Here is a 20,692-nt window from a genome sequence, read left to right on the forward strand (position 1 = left end):
GAAATATAATCTCAGGGCCAAAAGAGGTGCAAAGCCTCTTGAGAGTCGAAATTACACGAGGTTTGCCCAAGCCTCGGCAATTCCAACATAAGGTACTCATTGTACGTGGCGGGCTTGAACCGAGCCAACCTCCGCCAGACTAGAGTTGTCAAATAAAGCCTCAGGGATAATTTTAGCATGTTTCCCAAAAGGCTCCTATTCCTCCTCTATAAACAAATCTGCTGCTTGTTTTTTCATGGTCATCTTAGGGCTGCCATCAATAGCAATCTGCATAGTATTCCTAGCTATCTTCTTCCACTTCTTTATTGAAGGCAACTTGGTAGTAGTTGTAGGGGCGCAACTGATTAATTGTGTACCAGTATCCGTCTCCATTTCGTCCTTCTTTTCTTCTATCTGCTCAACCACCTCTGTTGTAGCATTATCATCTCCAACAGCCTTGTTTTCTGATTCTGTTTCTAAGGTAACCTTGAGGGGTGAGTGCCCTCCTTGTGGAGTAGACAAATCAGAATTGAAATATAGCTTTCGAGCAACACCAGGGGGGCCCAGCCACACCACATCAGGATCACTATAAAGAGGTCTGCGTGAACTCCGTTTTGATAGCATACCCTACATCATCCTTCTTGTTCTCTCTTGCTCTGTAGCGGGAATTTTGGAACGTTTTTGAGGCGAGGCTCTCATAAAAGGACCATACTGGAAAACTACTGCACCGTTCTCCTCAGCACCCTCAGAAATATGCTGGCAATCACGATCTGTATGGCCAACTCTCCCACAATAGAAGCAAAAGTCACCTAGCCTTTCGTATTTTATATCTAGCCATTTGACAGAGTTTTTGTTGACCATTATGTTGCAACCTCTTCGCAAAGGTTTCTCCACGTTCAGGTTAATTTTGATACGCATTGATTCATCCCATCCAAGAGGATCACTGTCATCATATTCCATAAAACCTCCAAGACACTCTCCAATTTCATATGCAAAGGCATTGTTTCGTCCACTAAAGGGCACGTCCATGAGATGAATCCAGAAGGGCGTATAAGAGAAAACTATCTCAGAGGGTTGTTTGTCTTCTTCCATCTCTTGAAGTAGCAAGATTTGATTGTCAAAAGTCCATGGTCTACCTTCTAAGACCCTATTTTTATGGTCTTCACAGAAAAACTGAAAAACAAAAAGGTTTGGCTCAATAGTTCGAACAACCATACCTTCCTTCAATCTCCAGATCGAGGATAAAGTTCTTTTCATCGCCTCAAAATTGAAAGGTCTGCTTGTAAGCATCTTCCCAATTAGAGACAGGGAAATTTGAGTTTTTGACTCGTCATCACAATTCTCCACAAAATCGCCACCAAGAACTGCAGATTCTTCATCTGTAAGTTTAAGTTTCTTCCAATCTTCAACTAGGCTGTCCCCCATCCCAAGAATTTGTTAAGGGAAAGGCACAAATTGCTGTAGGAATTAAAGAAATTGGTTGAATAAAACGGAACTCGCAAGCCTTAGCTTAGGGACTCCAAACCCTAGACAAGGGACTCCATATAATTCTTTTTTTATTTTTTATTTTTTATTTTTTATTTAACAAGTACTCAAGTAATAGATTCTTCCTTTACTAATCTCATAACAAGTACTCATAATAGATTCTTCCTCTCATTTCCCTTCATTTACTAATATCAAACCAAACATTATATGATATACTACGTAGTTCTCTTCCTTTCTTTCCTTTTTCCCCCTTTATTTCCTTTACTAAACAAACAAAGCCTTGATAAGATTGGGGTTATGTTGTTACGTTGTAGCTGGTGATTCGGACAAATGGTTTAGGTAATAACTTTAAATTTATTCAAATCTCGAGTTGATATTATATTATTATTTATTATTATTACACTCTGTCTTCAAATGTATATGGTTACAAACAATTCCCAAACTCACAAGTTTGATCATTAATGTTTTTGAACTATCTATCAATAAAAATTACAATTGCAATACTTGGTATTTCTATGAATAGCAGACAAAATCAAAGTAATGTGAATATATTCATTTTTTTTAAGAAACAAATAGCTAACAAATATATGAGTAATATATATGAAGTATAGCCATTTTCAAAATTTCCTACCCTAATTGATATGAGCTAGGTTAAGTTTCATATCAAGTTATACTTAAGGTATTATAATCATAATATGAAATATGATCAACTCAATTTGAACTGGATTTAGTTTTTCTTATAAAATTTCATATCGAGCTTAGATCAAATCATATTTAAGGTAAAATGTTCACGCGTATAAGTATGCCACATAAATGTCTAAAGCCCTAAGACACACCACATTGGTGGGACAATAAACGTAGTAGTTTGACATTTGTCCCAAGATGGTTAGGTCCATGAGCCGTGGCAAGTGTTAAGAGCTTGAACCTTACTCAAGCTCATAAGGTTCGTTGCCTCGTTGGTGTAGGATATCTTTATACTCTTCATAGTATTCATGTTCCACTTATTTAATACAAGTAAATCACTTTCACTAAACTACAAGAATAAGATAGCTGTCAACTAAGAGGCTAAGCTAGAGCCTAAAGAACGGCAATTTGTTAATATTTGAGGGTTGAATATTCCAAAATTTCTCAACTAACAATTGATGTTTGTGGAAATTTTGTATAATTAGTATGCTTTCTATATTTGACATGTACACTCAATAATTAATCTACCAATATTGTGAGGTGATAGAATTTGAAACACAAAAGAAATATTACCGGAGAATAATATATAGCTAGGCTACATCACTAATTACATATTTACATGTAAATCCTCGTCTATAAAAACGAAGATACAACTTATGAGAATGAACATGTATGAACAAGTATTGTACAAAAATAATTGTCGTCACTTTAAAATAAAGAGTACGTAGTAACTTGGTGTTTAGTGGGTCACAATTTTTTTTTTTTTGGTTCAGCGATTGTGGCAATTCATGCTAAGGCATTGACTTGTTTGAGATGCTTTTCTTCCATTGAAATTTGCACGGACTCTTTTTGACTGATCCGGGCAAATAAGTTTCAGTTTTGGTTCTTCCATTTCAATTATTTTTTCGTATTAATTTTAAATACTGAGCACCCCTTAAAAAAAATAATAAACATCAAGCATGACTCGGACATTTTCTAGATAACTAGTCTTGAGACTAAGACTCTGTTCTTATCAGATTATTTTCAGTTCAGCTCTGTTCTAATAAGTTCAGATCAGCTCAGCTCTAATAAGTTCAGTTCAGTTCATTTTAGTTTACCTCCTAATTTCCTTCTCTCATAAAATATTCAATTCAATTCAATTCAATTCAGTTCAGTTCAGCTCTAATAAGTTCAGTTCAGCTCATTTCAGTTAATGAGAACAAACCCTAACTACTACAAATACAAATCAGTACTGTAATTTTATTTAGTTAAAGAAAAAATTTGACCATAAATCAACCCTCACAATTTTTTGGATCCGGTATGAGACTACCGGACAAATACTTTGAAAGAGGGCAGCTCCTAAACTTAGGAGTTAGGAGAGGAACCAAAAGCAAAGGTACTTTATACTCAAAGTCCATAGAATTTTGAATTTTCTATAAAAGGGGACGAGAGCTTGTCACCTACAGCTAGATTAAAAAACCCATCACGCAATTTGCACAAAATTTAAAAATTAAAATAAAATAAACCCATTCTTTTTATCAGACTCACTTCTCCATTTCTGCAACAAATTACAACTACTACCCAAAAATACATCATTTTTTCCTTCAAATTTGGGAAATTTTATAGAAAGTTATCAAGCGCATTTTAATTTCTTTTCATTTTTCCCAGGTTAGTACTTTCAGATTATGTAATTATTATTATTATTTTTTTAATATCAATGTCTTAGAAAATTATAAAGCTTTAATCTTTGATATTTTTGATTTTTTTGCCAACTTTTTTTTTTAACAGAATTTGATGAATCAATGTTGTTCTAGAAATTAATTTGTTTTGCATGGTTGAAAATAAAGTTGCATTATTTACTTTCTAAAATGTACTTGCTCTCTAATTATGAAAAGTATATAGTGTATGAATTATGAAATGTTGATCAATTCTTGTTTGTTATTGAAAACCTCAAATATATGGGTTTAACTTGTTGATCACTAATTTGATTAATAACAATGTTGGCAAAAGAAGTTATTGAAAACCTCAAATATATGGGTTTAACTTGTTCAACTTTCTTTTATTGGAAATGAAATGCAAATGATATATTTTTTTTTAATTATTATTTTTTTCTTCTGGGTTTTATTTGTCTAGTTAATATCATGTTATAAACTTATAAACCCTTTTGTATAAATTCTTGATCCACATAGTCGACCCCGTATTATTGCCTTTAAATTTTTGACAATGTTGTTGATTATTGCCTGAAATAAGTACTTTCAATTATCAAAATTGTAGGGTTATTTTAGAAATCTTCAAAGCCTTTGACTTTTTTTAATTAATTAAAATGTGCAACTTGTTTCCCTATTGAGATCATTGTTTTGGGTACATCAATGTGTTTGGTGAATTGATTATGTAAGCTTTAATAAATTAAGTTTAAAGGGTTAACAATGGTATTGTTGCTTATGCTAGTTAACTGCCCTTTCACTATCAATTGTATATTTTTCTATGATATGAAAGTAACTTGTTAAATTTTTAATTAGTTCAATTTCGTCCATTTGTTGCATTAAATCTCAACCACCATTACCTGGTTTTTCAACTTTTTCCCTGTGTCTTTTGAGATCAGGGCAGTTGGGATAATGAGTAGAGTTAGCTATGTTACATCGATAATTAATATCGACTTTTGTAAATAAAGATAGTTCACTGGTGCTTCATTGAATTGTTACGTTAGTTGTCATTTTCTCGTTTTGTGAACTTCGTGTTAGTGTTTATATAGGTGGCTTGATTGTAATATGTAGACTTCGATAGGAGTCCTAACAAAGATTGGGTGAATGGTATAATAAGAAGGTATAAAATCTTGCTTACTATAGAATTAGCTTAGTTAGGCTGCCTTGATCATCTTGTGCATAGGAGTATAGGATCCTTGACTTGTCAGTTTAGTACTAGATATGAGAAATCATTGTTTTTTACAGTGTTCTAACTACAAATGTTCACCTCTTAAAATCTGATGGTTTTATGATTCTTGGCCAAGTATATTAGCTGATTTCAGATGTTTAGTTTAGGCATACTTCAGATCATGTTGGTGTAACCGACACTATCTTAAGGCTGTGTAGAGAGTTAAACTAGTGGTCTGTATGTTGATATTATAGGTCTTCTATTTGGGTGATAATTGTATGGAGGAGAAAGTATACACAGTGAAGAGATAATCTAAGGCTTTCTTTGTTTCACTGTAAAGTTGTTTTAGGAAATTCATATGAACAATATGGTCTAATACAGGATACATTAATAACAACATTGTGGTATAAATCTTCCTGCAGGCAGGTGCTTTGTGCATATGCGGATTTGGAAATGACCTCTTCTATTATGAATTCTAGTTTTTTCTTTGCTTTTCATAATTTTATACCCCACATAAGGACTTTGCTCTAATACGAACAAGACGTAAAAGTTGATAAATTATAGCTGAGCATCTGTTTGTTTGCATTTATTTAAGCAGACTCTCCTCCAACACAGACATGTTTTACTGCGTTTATGCCCATCGAAGATAAATCAGAGATATTAGGAAGTTAATTGTGGCTACAAATTTGCTGAGCTAATAGATAATAATGTGCAGTTCTAAGAAAGCATGTTATTAACGATTCAGCACCCTGAATCCCATACCCTTGGTTGTGGAAAGCCTTCACTCATCTGAAATCAGCTTTTATGTTATGCGTGTATGTGTGTGCACTCCTATATGTCTTGAAGCATGCACAAGTACTGTGAGATCATGATTGCTGCCTAGACATCTGCTACAAGTACTCAACATTCACTGATAGTTCTCATTTCCTGATAATATTTTCTATGCTGTGTTTTTGTGGATGCACAATTACATTTGTTTAGCTTGATGTTTGCATTGTCTGTCATGTTTCCTGACTTCCTGTAACCCTGTTAGTTATGGGTTGTCTTTAACGATAGCTAGAATTCCTATGTGCATAAAGCTTTGAATGTATTCTGTATACACTAATTGCCTCTCAGCAGCTCCTTATGAGACTTATGTTAAGAATCTTGTTAATCAATATTGCAGATTTTATTTGGATCATCCCAAGTGGTATAAGCCTGCTAAACTGAAGAAATAGCTAGTCAGTGAAGTATTCTTGGTTCTATATGGGCTGCTGCTATTCGAAGAAAGTTGGTCGTGTTCCTGGATACGAGGATCCTGCCGTCCTTGCCTCTGTAACACCCTGTGAGTGTTCATCATATATCAAAGTACTGCATACCCTATAAATAATTGTTTTGCTTCTATGGAACCTCTGCTGTTTGATACCTTGTATATCAGTGATGGCATCTTTGTTGTAGCTTTATATGAACTAGTCTTATGATCCATGTACATTTGTTCAATAAAAGGTTGAGAGAAAGATGTTTAATTTCAGGAAGGGAAGGGGAAGGTGATGAAATATGAGAGATAAAACCAAATGAACAAATTTTAATAGTCTTTGTCCCTATGGGCTTCTGCTCTTAAAACTCCGTAATAGGTATAGATACTATTTAGTAATAACTAATACAGAGTACCTTGTACTGATACATTCCTTGATTATTTATCGTCTGCAGTCACTGAGAGTGAAGTAGAGGCCTTGTATGAGTTATTCAAGAAATTGAGCAGCTCCATAATTGATGACGGCCTAATTCACAAGGTAAGTAAACTTATGGACCTTGACAGGAGTTTTTTTTTTTTTATTTATTTATTTATTTTATTTTTTATGTCGTATTATATCTTGTTTATTCCATAATCCATCCATGGCAGTCGTGTTCATTTTTTTTTTCATGTATGTATTTTGACAGGAAGAGTTCCAACTTGCGCTCTTTAGGAATAGTAAAAAGGAGAATCTCTTTGCAGATAGGGTGAGCAGGCAGATTCATTTTTTCTTTCTGGGTCGTTCTTGTTGCCAAATTCTACTATGTAACCTATAGCACTATATCAAAACGAAATATACTCGGAAGGTTTTCTTGTCTAGCCTGAAGTCGCCCTGAACAATGCCTTACATTCAGTCTTTTGCAGATCTTTGACTTATTTGATTTGAAGCGCAATGGTGTCATTGACTTTGGAGAATTTGTTCGGTCACTGGCAGTATTTCACCCAAATTCACCTGTAAAGGATAAGATGGAATGTATGTGCCTCTATGATTTGTAAGTAAGCACGTTTAACAATCCTTATCTGAAAAAATCTTTTGTATTAATGAAAATACTTTCTGGCTTGCAGTTGCTTTCAAATTGTATGATCTGAGACAAACTGGGTTTATTGAGCGTGAAGAGGTGAGTACTTGTAGCTTTTTATCAGTGAGAGCCTGAATAACCAAATGTTAGCCATTCCCTAGTTTTTTTCATATGCCATTAGCTCATTATCGTTTACTTGAATACAGTTGAAGGAAATGGTTCTGGCTTTGTTGCATGAATCGGAATTGTTCCTCTCAGATGATGCTGTTGAGGCAATTGTGGATAAGGTATATAACAAAATTCCCTTCCATGCTTTTTTTTTTTTTTTTTTTTTTTTTTTTTTCCTCGGCGGTTTACACACTAACATATTGGTAATATTGTTTCCGCAGACATTTACTGAAGCAGATTTAAAAGGTGATGGGAAGATAGATCGAGAAGAATGGTGTGAATTAGTAAAGACTTATCCTTCATTGCTTAAGAATATGACACTCCCATATTTGAAGTAAGTGTTTTTTACCTCAAAAACTTTATGTTGCGAATTTTCTGAAGTACTTATCCCAAAGGGTCCATTATTCTTTGCAGAAAAATTTATCGTAACATTGTTTTTTTCAGGGATATCACGTTAGCATTTCCAAGCTTCATTTTAACCTCAGAAGTTGAAGACATAGAAGTGCCTTAGAAAGAAAAAAGTGTAAGGGTGACCTGATATGAAGAACCCAACTAGATGAGATGGTTTTCAGGGTTCAGATCACACAGTGAAGCAACACCAATGCTTCACCAATTCACCCCTTGTGTAGTGGGAAAAAAAAATGTACAAGCAATATCAATATGTAACATCTTGTACTTGCACTTGTATGTGTAGTATCATACGACATTTACAATAGTGAACATCTTTTTGAAATGCTCATATGTTTACATTCAAGGGTAAATACTAGTTGCAAAGACTAAAAACAACCGCCTTTCTAAAACTGTAATCTATTGAATTAGTTGCCAATAAAGCTCTTAGTTTTATTCTGAATTACAATTTATTGGACAAACAACATATTCAAATATGACATTAAATTATAGGTTTGGGTAAGGTTAGGAACTTAGGGTGCAAAGCGAAACTCTTATGAGTTAATAAAAAAAATCAAGTACATATCAAATTAGTTATTTTTATAGATTTATTTATGAGTGTTAAAACACCTTATTGTCCACATGTGACTAGTCTATCATCAAAGAAAGATGAAAAAAATATCTTACAAAGTCAGAGGAGTTACTCCTACCATAAATTTACAATGAAATCTCATTCAAAGCTTGCAAGTAGAATTGACTCTCCTTTTTATTTAGGCACCATCTTCATCTCTTCTAAAAATTTAACAATGAGACTCTAGTCTACTAAAATCATGATATGAATCATGCCAGTGGTTTGGTTTGGGCCATGACCTGACCCACAAGCTATGTGTCATGCTAAAATTTGCAAAAGGTGGCCCATACATGATCAAACGTGACACTGTGTTGGGCATAAGTCAAATTTAACTGATTTTAGCGTGTTTTTGTTGTGTTGTGTCGCATTTCTGTCAAATAAAGACAGTCCATGTCTAGCCCATGGCTTGACATACACGGTAATGTGTCATGTTCGTGCCTACATTGTGATTGTGCAGTGCTTTTTTCATGTTGGGTTGTTCAGTGTTTTAAGCCACTCAAACCCAATGTCATCTATAGGTGTAACACTTTAGTTTGAAGATGAATAGAACCAAGCAAGTGGTTGAAACAAACCAATTAAACATCACTAGATTCACTGATCACTATCCCTCCACAAGAAGCAAGTTGAAGAGTGAAGTATTAGGGTGAGTGGGTGACCTCTAGATCATCTTGTTCATCGAGGACTTTGACCTTTCTTTCTCCAACAAGAAGTTGACAACTCTTTCATGAACCCTTTTTTTTTTCCTTTCACTTTTTTTCCTTTCACTTTTTTTCCTTTTCACTTCTCAATTCTTAGATAATCACATATTTCTTCTATTGTCCATATCACCTCCACATATCCATTCCTCAACCTAGGAAATTGGATTTTTTTTTCTTTTTTTCATGAAAAAGCATCAAATTCATAAATTACAAACAAATGTCCTACCTTGTTGAAATCCTTTATGTTTCTCTCTCCAAATTTTATCCCCAATTAATCAATTATCCATTTTAATTTTAATATGTTTATATTTTTTTTTTAATTTGATTTTTAATACTGTACTGAAAAGTGAAAAAGCAAACAATAAATCTTCAATCTTTCTTGCACAACACATACTCTCTCTCTCTTCTCTTTGAACTGATTCCTGAATCTGAGTTTTTTTACAGAAGCTATTACAATACTTTTGAAATCGTTCTCAAAATTCGATTCTTTCACCCGGATTTCTTCAAATTCATATCAATTCGATTCCATCTTCCAATCAAATCCAAAAAAATCCAATCTTTTTGCATTCGATTCTTTTTTGCATTGTTTTCGGATTTCAATCGATACCCATTACAAATTATCCCCAAATTCTTTCAATTTCTATCGATTCTGTAAAAACCCATTTGCTTAATCACTCAAACAATTCATCTTTTTTTTGGGAGGGGTTAATTTTTGTTCAAATGTGTCTGTAATGCACCCAGTTGGAACTAATACTGGGACAAAGAATACCCTAAAACGTTCTAGATCATTCTCATTGGATATGCCTGCAACTGTTACTGATAATTCCATGGTTTCCCAGAAATTTTCTGTTGATGATGATGATGGTGGTGATTACCCTTTATTCTCTGTTGATGAAATTGTGCAATACCCTTTGCCTGGTTATGTTGCACCCACTTCACTTAGTTTTAGCCCAGATGATAATTTGATTACTTATTTATATAGCCCTGATCATAGTTTGAGCAGGAAGGTTTTCAGCTTTAATCTGGAAAATGGTAAGCATGAATTGGTGTTTAGCCCTGTTGATGGTGGGCTTGATGAGAGTAATATCTCTGAAGAGGAGAAGTTGAGGAGAGAGAGAGCTAGAGAGAGGGGATTGGGTGTGACGCGGTACGAGTGGGTTAAGATGTTATCATCAAAGAAGAAGATGATCATGGTGCCTTTGCCTGATGGGGTTTGTTTTCTGATTGCTTTCTTTCAAGTATTACTTGTTTGTGTGTTTTGATGAACTTTTATATGGTAATATGGTGTTGTCTCTTGAATTCTGTGTTAATTGGGTTGTTGTTTGTTTGATTTATATGGTAAAAGTTAACATTATAATTTTGGTGTAAGGACTGTGATGTTGATGAGGTTTGATCCCCATGCCAAGATTTAGCTAAACAAGCTAGCATCCACATTTTGATGCATGCATATTGTGAATTTATCTGCAATGAGTTTCTCTGTGTCAAACATAAAAAACTATTGCATTAAACTTGATTAGCGTGGCTTCTTTTGGAGTGTCTATATTGAATGCTAAACTTTTCTGTAACTCCTGAAGGTTGGTGTTTAGTGTCTTTTGAAATCCAGCATTTTATGTAGGTAACTTGTCACAATCAGGCAATTTACAAAAAGTGTCAAAGCAGTTAGTAGGGCTCCTACTTTCAAGTGGATTAATGCTTTTTAGTCTTCTTTTATAATGATGATATGCTTTGCCATATCAATGACACTCTTCATGACCCTTGTATGATGCCTTTTCTGGGGTCGAGGTTATTGCTAGAGTCTAGAGGAGACTTTGTCTTAAAATAGGATTCTCCCCTTTCGTATACTAAATCCATGTTGGTTATGAGAATTCTGTTCTTACTTTGTAAGACTTTCACACTTTCAGTTTATAGATGAGCACTATGTTTATGCATGGCACCTAGTTGTCTGTAATATTAAAGAAATCAACGGCTGGAATTCTTCTATTGGTTTCATCATTAAAAGAAAGGGCAGGGGAAATTGAGGAAGGATGGGTCAAATAGAACAATTTGTGACAAGTCTGCATCCTGTATTCGAAGGGTTTCTTTTTATTTTTTCAAAGTGTCATAGGAATTATTGTCTTTAGAAACTTTGCATCATGCGATACTACCTCATGGCTGGAATACTTTTAATAGTTTCATCGTTAAATGAAAGGGCAGGGGAAATTGAGGAAGGATTGATCAAATAGAACAATGTGTGACCAGTCTGTATCACTGTATTTGAAGGGTTTCTTTTTATTTTTTCACAGTGTAATCGGAATTACTGTCTTTAGAAATTTTGCATCATGTGATACTACCTCAGGCTTTGGTGGGGTTTGGCGTGGTCATTTATGATGATGGTAGGGCGTGAAGGTCTCTCTTTCCCTTCTCTTGAGCTCGTTGTCTTTTCTTACTGTGCTGTGTTGGCTGTAATCTACCGTTGCTTGATTAGATCACAATTGCAGATTGTTTGAATTATTTGTTTGTTGTGCTGGAGAGCAGCTCCTTGAACCTCAAACTCATACACAAGTTAAAACTGATGACTGCAATATACTCTTCCGTGGGTTTCTTGCTTGAACAAGAAAAGTAGCTAGTAGTTGTTTACCTCTTTGGCTATTGCCTTTCAGGCTCTCATGTTAAGCTGGTGGAAAACTCAATTGCTTAGAATCTCCCCTTCTTTCTCTTGTTTTGTGGAATGGCGCTTATTGATAGATGGTTGTCATTGGGTGTCTTAGACTTTGTCACACTTAATTTTCCCTTTATTCGACTGATTTTTCTCTCTTCCTATTTTACTGTCTATATAGTGTCATAGGAGTATAGGACATAGTATTTTTCAAATTGAAATTTGTCTAAAACGTGGACTTTAAGTATTAAGTTTCCAGGACACACCATACTAACTCAAGCTCTAGGCTCTTGTTTTTCTTCTGTAATTACTTGTTCAGAAATTATGTTCCTTGTTCTGAACTGTAAATCAAGCTGCTGTTCAGTGGTGGCATATGTATTTGTGACATGAATAAGGTCCATATTTCCTGTTGTCAGCTATGTCATAGTTTAGCATACCATTCAATATAAATTGTTGCACATTTCACTTGACCATACATAGTTGAGCTCATCTCTAGTTGCTTCTTACTACTGTATAGTTGTGCATGATCTATGCCCTATGATGGATTTTTGTTGGGGAAAAAAACAGTAGAGCTTAAAATTGGTCTGTAATGGGTATGTTCACTGGGGATTGGGATTCTCCTACTGTAACATAAATTCTTTATTAATAGAATATTAAGAATTTAATGGTCAAAGCTGTGCATTGGCTATCGTAAAGGTCAAAATGCTTGTTTGTAAAACGGATGTAGTACGGAATAGAGAACCCTTGTAGACCTTTTCAACTATATTAGATATTGTTGATATAGTTTAAATAGCAGTTCTGTTAGATTCGTTATGCTTATGGAAAGCCTTTCATATGTTTTAATCCGGTCCCTTATTGGATCCCTACAGGGAGCTGCTCTTTTGTGGAAATGGAAAGAGGATCCTGCCTTCCCTTAAGAAAGGTACAAATTGTAGGAAGGAGATGGTTTTGGTTTCAGGAGACTGATTTGAGGTTAAACATTAGCAATAGGTACTCTTGCATTAGTCTAGGACATCTGCTACTTTTTCTAAGGCATGTGGAACTATACCTATGTTGCTGTTTCTGGGTTATATATTTGGATGCTATGATTCCTCTTTACACTGAATTTAGTGTCTCAGCCTGCTTTACATCAGTTCTGTCCCAGTCTTTCAGGAGTCACAATGCCACATGGTTTGTTATGACTTATGACTTTATGAGTTAATGTTGAATGGACTCTTGAGCATATCTGATGGTTTTTGTTGTTTGTGCTGGTTAAAGAAAATTTATTTTATGTTTTCGTGAGCCAGTTACCACTTTTGAACTTTCATCTGTTTAAGACTGTTTGTATGAATTGTATCCGGCGTCCTTGTTCCGCTGTAGGCATGTTATATTAGAAGCCCTTTTACCTTGTAATATCATTATTGATCCCTGTCGATAAGGTACTTTTTATTGCCCCTCACATTCCTCCTATGACATGCACAGGTCTATTTGTATGATCTTTCTTCCTCCAAAATTGATCTCAAGCTTCAAAGCACACCCAACTCGCCAATTATTGATCCACATCTTTCTCCAGATGGTAATATGCTCGCTTTTGTAAGAGGCTATGAGCTGCATGTTTTCGATATCCTATACAACAAAGAGAAGCAATTAACATCTGGTGCAAAAGGAAGTACTTTAGTAAGTTGCTAACTTATCCTGTTTCCGTTGATGGAAAACATAACAATAAATAACATTTTTTTTCTTTTTTTTCTTTTTTTTAATTGTTTCATGGACATAACATTTTTGTTCCTTTTTTTTCACTTTTTTTTTTTTCAGACTCATGGTCTTGCCGAATACATTGCTCAGGTAATATTTCTATGCTGCCCTCTATTGATTCTCGCTTTTACCCTGGTTCTTCAACCGTGCAACATGTTATGATTAACATTCTGGTGACATTGACATACTCCCAAATCCCAACAACCCAATTTCATAGGGTCTATGATCAATCTCACTTTGTATTTTGAATGCTTGTTCCCTAAATTCGCTATAACAAATAACCAGGTCACCTTTCAATGTTCTGAAATACATTGACTTTTATCATATTAGTCATGCGTCTTGAGTCCTCTTGACAAAGTGATTTCATGAGATGAAAGTTGAACACATAAATTCAGTCAAATGTTTGCCAACCACCATTTTATTGTCATTGGGAATCCCTTTTAGCTTCCTCTTAGTGACTAGTTGTGAACTTGTGAAGGCTTTGGCAACATGAATGCCATGCCAATCGGAATGACAAACATGATTTCTCTCAGTTAATACCAGGTGCAATTCACTCCTTTTTCTCTTGTGCATTGTTGAAGAGTGGTAATGGAGATGTTTATGGACATCCTTCTTTTTGTCATTTTTGATGTGCTTATGCCCTTTTTACACCATTCTAGGTGTTGCCCTTCATAATTATTGCCATAAGTAATAAGTTCCCTCTCAGCTCATCATTGTTTGTAACTGCCAGCATTTTGTCCATAAATCCGCACTCTTGGGGCTTCTTTTTATTTTGTTTGTTTATTTCTCTCTCCCTGTTTGTGTGTGTGTGTGTGTGTGTGTGTCTATTTTGTGTTGATGTTAGAATAGCAAGTTTAATTAATTATTACATTTTGTGCTTTAGGGAGCCTCAATGCAATTTTCTGAAGACTCTTAGCACTTAGCTTGTATATGCTGAAATATATAGTCAAAATTCTTGTACTTTATAATCCTGGTAGTATTATTTCTTAAACCATCCCTGTATGCTTTCTATTTTGTAATTGTAGGAGGAAATGGATCGCAAGAATGGTTACTGGTGGTCACTGGACAGCAAATTCATTGCATTTACAGAAGTTGATTCTTCTGATATTCCGCCATTTAGAATTATGCATCAGGGTAAAAGTTCAGTTGGTCCTGATGCACAAGAAGATCATGCTTATCCCTTTGCAGGAGCTTTAAATGTCAAAGTCAGACTTGGTGTGGTATCTATTGCTGGAGGTCCTATCACATGGATGGATCTTCATTGTGGAGGAAATAGGGATGAGGAATATTTGGCTAGAGTTAACTGGTTGCCCGGAAACATTCTCATCGCTCAGGTTTTAAACAGAGCTCAAACAAGGTTAAAGATTCTCAAATTTGATATTAAGACTGGTCATGGGAAAGTTTTGCTGGTGGAGGAGCATGATAAGTGGGTGAATTTGCACGACTGCTTCACACCACTTGACAAAACAATAAATGGTGGTTCGGGGGGGTTTCTTTGGGCTAGTGAAAAAACAGGATTCCGCCATCTTTATTTGCATGACGTTGATGGGCATTGTTTAGGGCCTGTAACAGAAGGTGATTGGATGGTTGAACAAATTGCCGGAGTAAATGAGGCAACAGGTGTTTTGTATTTTACCGGAACCGTAGATGGACCATTGGAGTCTAATCTTTACTCTGTTAAATTGATTCCCAGTAGGTCCAACCCACTGCAGGCCCCTGTTAGATTGACACAGGGCAATGGAAAACACATTGTTGTACTTGACCATCAGATGCAAAGATTTATTGATATTCATGATTCTTTAACTTCGCCGCCAAAAGTTGTCTTGTGCTCTTTACGTGATGGAAGCTTGATTACCACACTATATGACCAACCATCTGGAGTTCCAAGATTCAAGAGGCTCAAACTTGAGCCCCCAGAAATCGTCCAGATTAAAGCAAATGATGGTACTGTATTGTATGCTTCAATGTATAAACCTGATGAAGCAAGATTTGGTCCACCACCATATAAAACTATGATAAGTGTTTATGGTGGTCCAAGTGTGCAGCTTGTGTCTGATTCCTGGATTAATGCCGTTGACATGAGAGCTCAGTACCTGAGAAGTAAGGGTATTTTGGTCTGGAAGGTCAGTAATTTTAATCAACTCTTATCCTGAGCCTTTCTTAGATTTACCTTTTTTTTCATAGATGTTTAAGCTTCTAATATAGCATTTTGCTGCAACCTCATTTGTTTTTTCTTTTGGAAGCCTCATTTTGCCGCAACCTCATTTGTCCCTTCTGCATGATTAATAAATGGAATATTTGCATCTTTTATGAACAATGTTTTTACACTGCTATTATTAAAAACTTATAATGTATCAGAATACTGTCATTGAGGAGTTCTATAAGTGATATTTTTTTGTAAAATCTTTGGTTTTGTGCAACACTACAACAACAACAAAGCCTTAGTCCCTAAATGATTTGGGGTCGGCTAACATGAATTGTCATAAGGAATCATCTGATATAGAAAAAGGACATGACAAGATAACTTTGTACAATATTTAAATTATTTAAAGGAAAATCATTACATATCTCCTCACTTCAGATCGCCTCTGTGTATTATGGTTTGTTTCTTGATATACCAATATTGTCTCCTAATATCTTTTCCTTGCAAATTTTGATACTTATTATATCACCCTTCCGTTTCTCTTTCCACAATCACAGCTGGATAACCGAGGATCAGCTCGACGTGGGCTAAACTTTGAAGGAGCAGTGAAACACAAATTTGGTCGCATTGATGCTGAGGACCAGCTGGCAGGAGCTGAATGGTTAATTAGTAAGGGATTAGCAAAAGAGGGTAGGATCGGCCTTTATGGGTGGAGTTATGGTGGGTATCTTTCGGCCATGACATTGGCAAGATTCTCTGATGTGTTCAGCTGTGCTGTTGCTGGGGCCCCAGTTACTTCTTGGGATGGTTACGACACTTTCTACACTGAGAAGTACATGGGATTGCCCTCGGAAAATGTTGCTGGCTATGAGTTTGGCTCAGTGATGCACCATGTTCGAAATGTCAAAGGGAAACTGCTATTAGTACATGGAATGATTGATGAAAATGTGCACTTCAGGCATACTGCTAGGCTTGTGAATGCATTCGTGGCTGCTGGTAAACCTTACGAGCTTCTTATTTTTCCGGATGAGAGGCACATGCCTCGGCGCCTAAGGGATCGGATATATATGGAGGAGAGGATCTGGGAATTCATAGAGAGGAACCTTTGAAAACCTCGGTTTCATTTATTTGAAATTCCGTCATTACCCCTCCCCCCCCCCCCCCCCTCTCTCTCCCCAACACATACTTCCTTGTCATTCGGTCTTTTCTTTTCTGGTGTTAGGTACCCTCTCCTTTTTTTTTTTTTTTTTTTTTTTTTTTTTTTTTTTTGTTTGGGGGTGGAAAAGGGTGTAGAGGAAAAATTTTAGAGGGTAAACAGCAAAGTTCATGCCGTCTAATAAAACCTTATTTCCCCATCAATTTCTCTTCTTTGTAGATTAGTTGGATAAACTAGAGGTTACTTATTCCCTGTAATATTAGATATTGTAATAATATTGCCTTTCAAGTTTTCCTGTTATTGTATTTTAAGCCTGATATTGTAATACTCCCTATTAGATATTGTAGTAATATTAGATATTGAAATTTAAAAATGACATTTTGAATTGTATCTGTGTGAAATTAATTTTAGATTAAAAAAATTTCGATATGAATATTTTGAAATGACTTGACATTAAATTATGGGTAAACCTCAATTAATAATTATCTTTTATCTTTTTTAAAAACTGTTCTTCAAAAATTACCATATTCTTTATATTTCAGTGATATGTTATTTTATAAATTCATTATGTTCTTTATAATTATATACTCCGTATTATGTTCTTTCTACTTTATTTCGGGTGTACCATGCGCATGGTACACCGGGGTGTATGAACCACCAATTGTCTCCCATTCAGATTTCACCTTTAGCCACCCCCCTACATATATCCAGTATGAGGGTTCACTGTTGAACATAGCCTAATCTTCTGTCCAACATGTATTTTCATGATCCGTCTCTTGAACATGTATATTTACAATCGCGGGTAATAAGTGGTGCTAATGATTAGTAATATGTTTAGAAAGTATCATGTTAATGCTTATCCATCATACAAGAATCTCTTTATGAAGAAAAGCAGTTGTTTGAATTGCACATCCGTGAATAATTTTTGTAGCGTATTTGAATGGCAAGGGCCGATGGGTCATTCCATCGTTGGACTGCCTGTTGAAGCACAATCTTCTACTAACAACCATAATTCGAAGCACTACATCCAACTATATATCCAGTACTTTAATAGTGTTGTCGAAGTTGAAAGAGAACAACTGCAACTACAATTGATGTATGATGAAGAGAAACAAAAAGATAACCAAAACAAAAACCCTATCTAGAAAGTAGAAACATATAATTTTATCATTAGTCAAATTGATGACACATGAAAATTGTAAACAATCCCTTCGAAAAGTGTTCCAATATATATGGGATTATGAGCAAAGTTTGATGAACATTCTCTAAACTCAATGATAAAATACAACTGGAATGCATCATTGAAATTATGATTTTAAGTACCAAACTCCAAATAAATTAGAATGAAATGCTTTGCATGTAGATGTAACTAATTAATATTGGGTGATCCAAGAGGGGACCAAGGGGATGTGCACCCTGTATCCTGAACCCCATGAAGCTACTGTTTATATACTTATAAAGTTACAAGTAATTTAAAAGATAATATTTGTTATGGGTGCTTTTTTTTTTTTGTTAGCCTTTTGTCTATTCCAATCAGTGTCTCTTTTTGTTCAATTTGAAATAATTCAATGTTTATCATCAAACTGACTGTATGTTTGATGCTTTTGATGAGAGCATGTTGAGGTTTCAGATGTGGGTACACCCTTGCTCATGACTGACGAGCACCTGTCTGGTTGAAGTTCTTTCATTCAAAATTACTCCACCTGTCTCTAAATAGTGAATCGTGTTATGATTGTTTAAGTGTGTTTTTAGATGATAGATTGTGTCTCGAGTTTAGTTTAGTTCAATTAAGGATATAGACTAATTGTAAGAGAATAAAGACAAAAATTTTAAGATAAAAATGAATGGATGATTAGATGCTTCAATCTAATCCAATGAACCTGCTACTTGTAGTATTAAATAAAGATAGATGATTAGAGGGTGACTAATTGCAACTAATTTATATTACTATCTAATTCAATGATGAAAAGGAAATAGCTTTGAGTGTGCACATAAATTATTAAAGGATAAAGAAAGAACATGATAGCTTGGTTAGAATTATTGAGGCCGGATTCAATAATGTAGCGCTAAAAGCTATTTTAATTTCATTTGATTAGTTAAATTAATTTTGATATTCCTATCATATATTACTAGTATTAAGTACTCTAATTAAATTTGAAGTATATATGTCACTGCAAACGCAGGATTAAGGCGATGAAAGTGCCATCTTTAAAGCCTAGATATAGAGACTATGAGCTATCTATGAACTCTCTTGAACTTTTGCATCACAACACAAGGCAACCATGTCGTGCATGACCAACTCGTTACCACAAATATAACTAGCGCTACTTTAGGTTTAGAGGTATGCATTATTATACATATTCAAGTATTGAACGAACTATAGGTGTACCTTACAAGTTAACAAATGACGTAAATTAATAATATTATTTTATTATTATTTAGTAATTGCATTCTAAATTTTCTATAAGATATTTTATTCACATTAGCCGGTCAAGTTTCTTGAACAAGACATCAGAAATTGGAATATTCACCTCAAATTTTAGATGCCTAGATTATAGTATTTGCCACAAGTAAGGTGTCTATACAATTCTTACACCCAAAGTTTAAAATCCTTAGAATTACTTTCGGCATCAGTTTTCCAAAAACAATGATATTTACCTTACAATTCAATTAGATATGTACAAATTACCTTGTGTCTCAAATTGATGCTAACACAAGTACAATCTAAATTAGAAATTATAATTATAATTAATTAGTATATGTACTTATATGGTTATATGCATCTAATTATAAAGATAACGTACTTGCTATTAATTAGCACATGTTCTGCTAAATTATTTATGAGGGAATAGTTTGAATTGTATTGATGATCTTGACTAATATTTAGCCTAGAAAAGATAACCTACACAATATAAACTCTATCATATAAACTTCCATAAATCTATCTTAGAATATCACTAAGATCTATATGGAAAATATATCACAATAATATATTTTCCTATATTCCTAATATGTTCCTTTCATATTTTTATTACAAGTTGCAAAATAGAGGTGATGTTTAATTTGGTTAATGTTTCAAAAAAAAAAAAAAAAATTAAAATTAAAAACACTATGGAGTATTAATTAGTCCGTAAAAAACTATAGATTTGAATTTAAGACGATAAGATAGTCAATATGCAATTTGGTATACTTAAAGAGTTAAAGAAAGGTGTTGATCAATTCCTTGAAAATCGTTCTAATCAAATTAGATATTCTTTTATCCTTCATTTGATGATTGGTTCAAAATAATTGCTAGAAAATCAAGGGTAAGCATTTTTTTTTTTTTAAAGGAAGGGTAAGCATTTAATATACTTCATTTTTTTTAGTATAAATTAAGAATTTATTGACAATTTACGAATAAATCGGTGTAATAAATATTTATTTATTGTCTTTTCTTTCCATTTTTAGATTCTTATATGCAGTACTTAAGGCTACATATCTCTTTTCCCAAAAATCAATAGTCATACATTAGAGATGTACACAACTATACCAACTTTTTTTTTTTTTTAACAACACAACTATACCAATTGTACATAATAATTTTTTTTTTTTTTTTTTTTTGAATAGATTATGCGTAATAACTTATAAGATACAACTGGTTATCAATAAATTAAAAAAAAAAATTAATATGCTCATTTTATCATTTATAAAAAAAAATAGTAGTCTACTGTAAATTATAAGATACAACCAATTGTATAAAAAAATTGCAAATGGCCATAGATTAGTGTAAGATTTTTTTATTTTGACAGGAAAATTATTACTATTTTTTTTTAGACAAGAAGATTATTACTAAATGTATAAATCAAAAAAT

The 20,692-nt window shown here is 34.2% G+C and overlaps 3 protein-coding genes across 4 annotated transcripts; 2 read left to right on the top strand and 1 right to left on the bottom strand.

Annotated features, from left to right (window-relative positions):
• Positions 1-606: 606 nt before the first annotated feature.
• Positions 607-1,404, bottom strand: LOC145565556 (uncharacterized). The gene has a single exon (XM_081625520.1). It carries the CDS (start codon positions 1,402-1,404, stop codon positions 607-609), a length of 798 nt encoding a protein of 265 aa, XP_081481646.1.
• Positions 1,405-3,623: 2,219 nt separating this feature from the next.
• Positions 3,624-8,206, top strand: LOC145564318 (calcineurin B-like protein 4). The gene is made up of 9 exons (XM_081624634.1): positions 3,624-3,795; positions 6,164-6,322; positions 6,688-6,770; positions 6,919-6,978; positions 7,136-7,244; positions 7,337-7,389; positions 7,497-7,577; positions 7,680-7,792; positions 7,903-8,206. The coding sequence occupies exons 2-9, from the start codon at positions 6,244-6,246 to the stop codon at positions 7,967-7,969; spliced, it is 645 nt and encodes a 214-aa protein (XP_081480760.1). The 5' UTR covers positions 3,624-3,795; positions 6,164-6,243; the 3' UTR covers positions 7,970-8,206.
• Positions 8,207-9,218: 1,012 nt separating this feature from the next.
• On the top strand, positions 9,219-16,914 carry LOC145562701 (uncharacterized). 2 transcript variants are annotated; one of them, XM_081623068.1, is made up of 6 exons: positions 10,276-10,385; positions 12,679-12,731; positions 13,271-13,465; positions 13,604-13,633; positions 14,569-15,666; positions 16,244-16,914. In XM_081623068.1, the coding sequence occupies exons 2-6, from the start codon at positions 12,699-12,701 to the stop codon at positions 16,793-16,795; spliced, it is 1,908 nt and encodes a 635-aa protein (XP_081479194.1). In that variant the 5' UTR covers positions 10,276-10,385; positions 12,679-12,698; the 3' UTR covers positions 16,796-16,914. The 2 variants fall into 2 exon arrangements, with proteins under 2 accessions (XP_081479193.1, XP_081479194.1); XM_081623067.1 differs by lacking the exon at positions 12,679-12,731 and having other exon boundaries at positions 9,219-10,385.
• The last annotated feature ends 3,778 nt before the right edge of the window (positions 16,915-20,692 follow it).

Source organism: Chenopodium album, chromosome 10, assembly GCF_948465745.1.
Source record: "Chenopodium album chromosome 10, dcCheAlbu1.1, whole genome shotgun sequence".
Lineage (NCBI taxonomy): Eukaryota > Viridiplantae > Streptophyta > Magnoliopsida > Caryophyllales > Amaranthaceae > Chenopodium > Chenopodium album.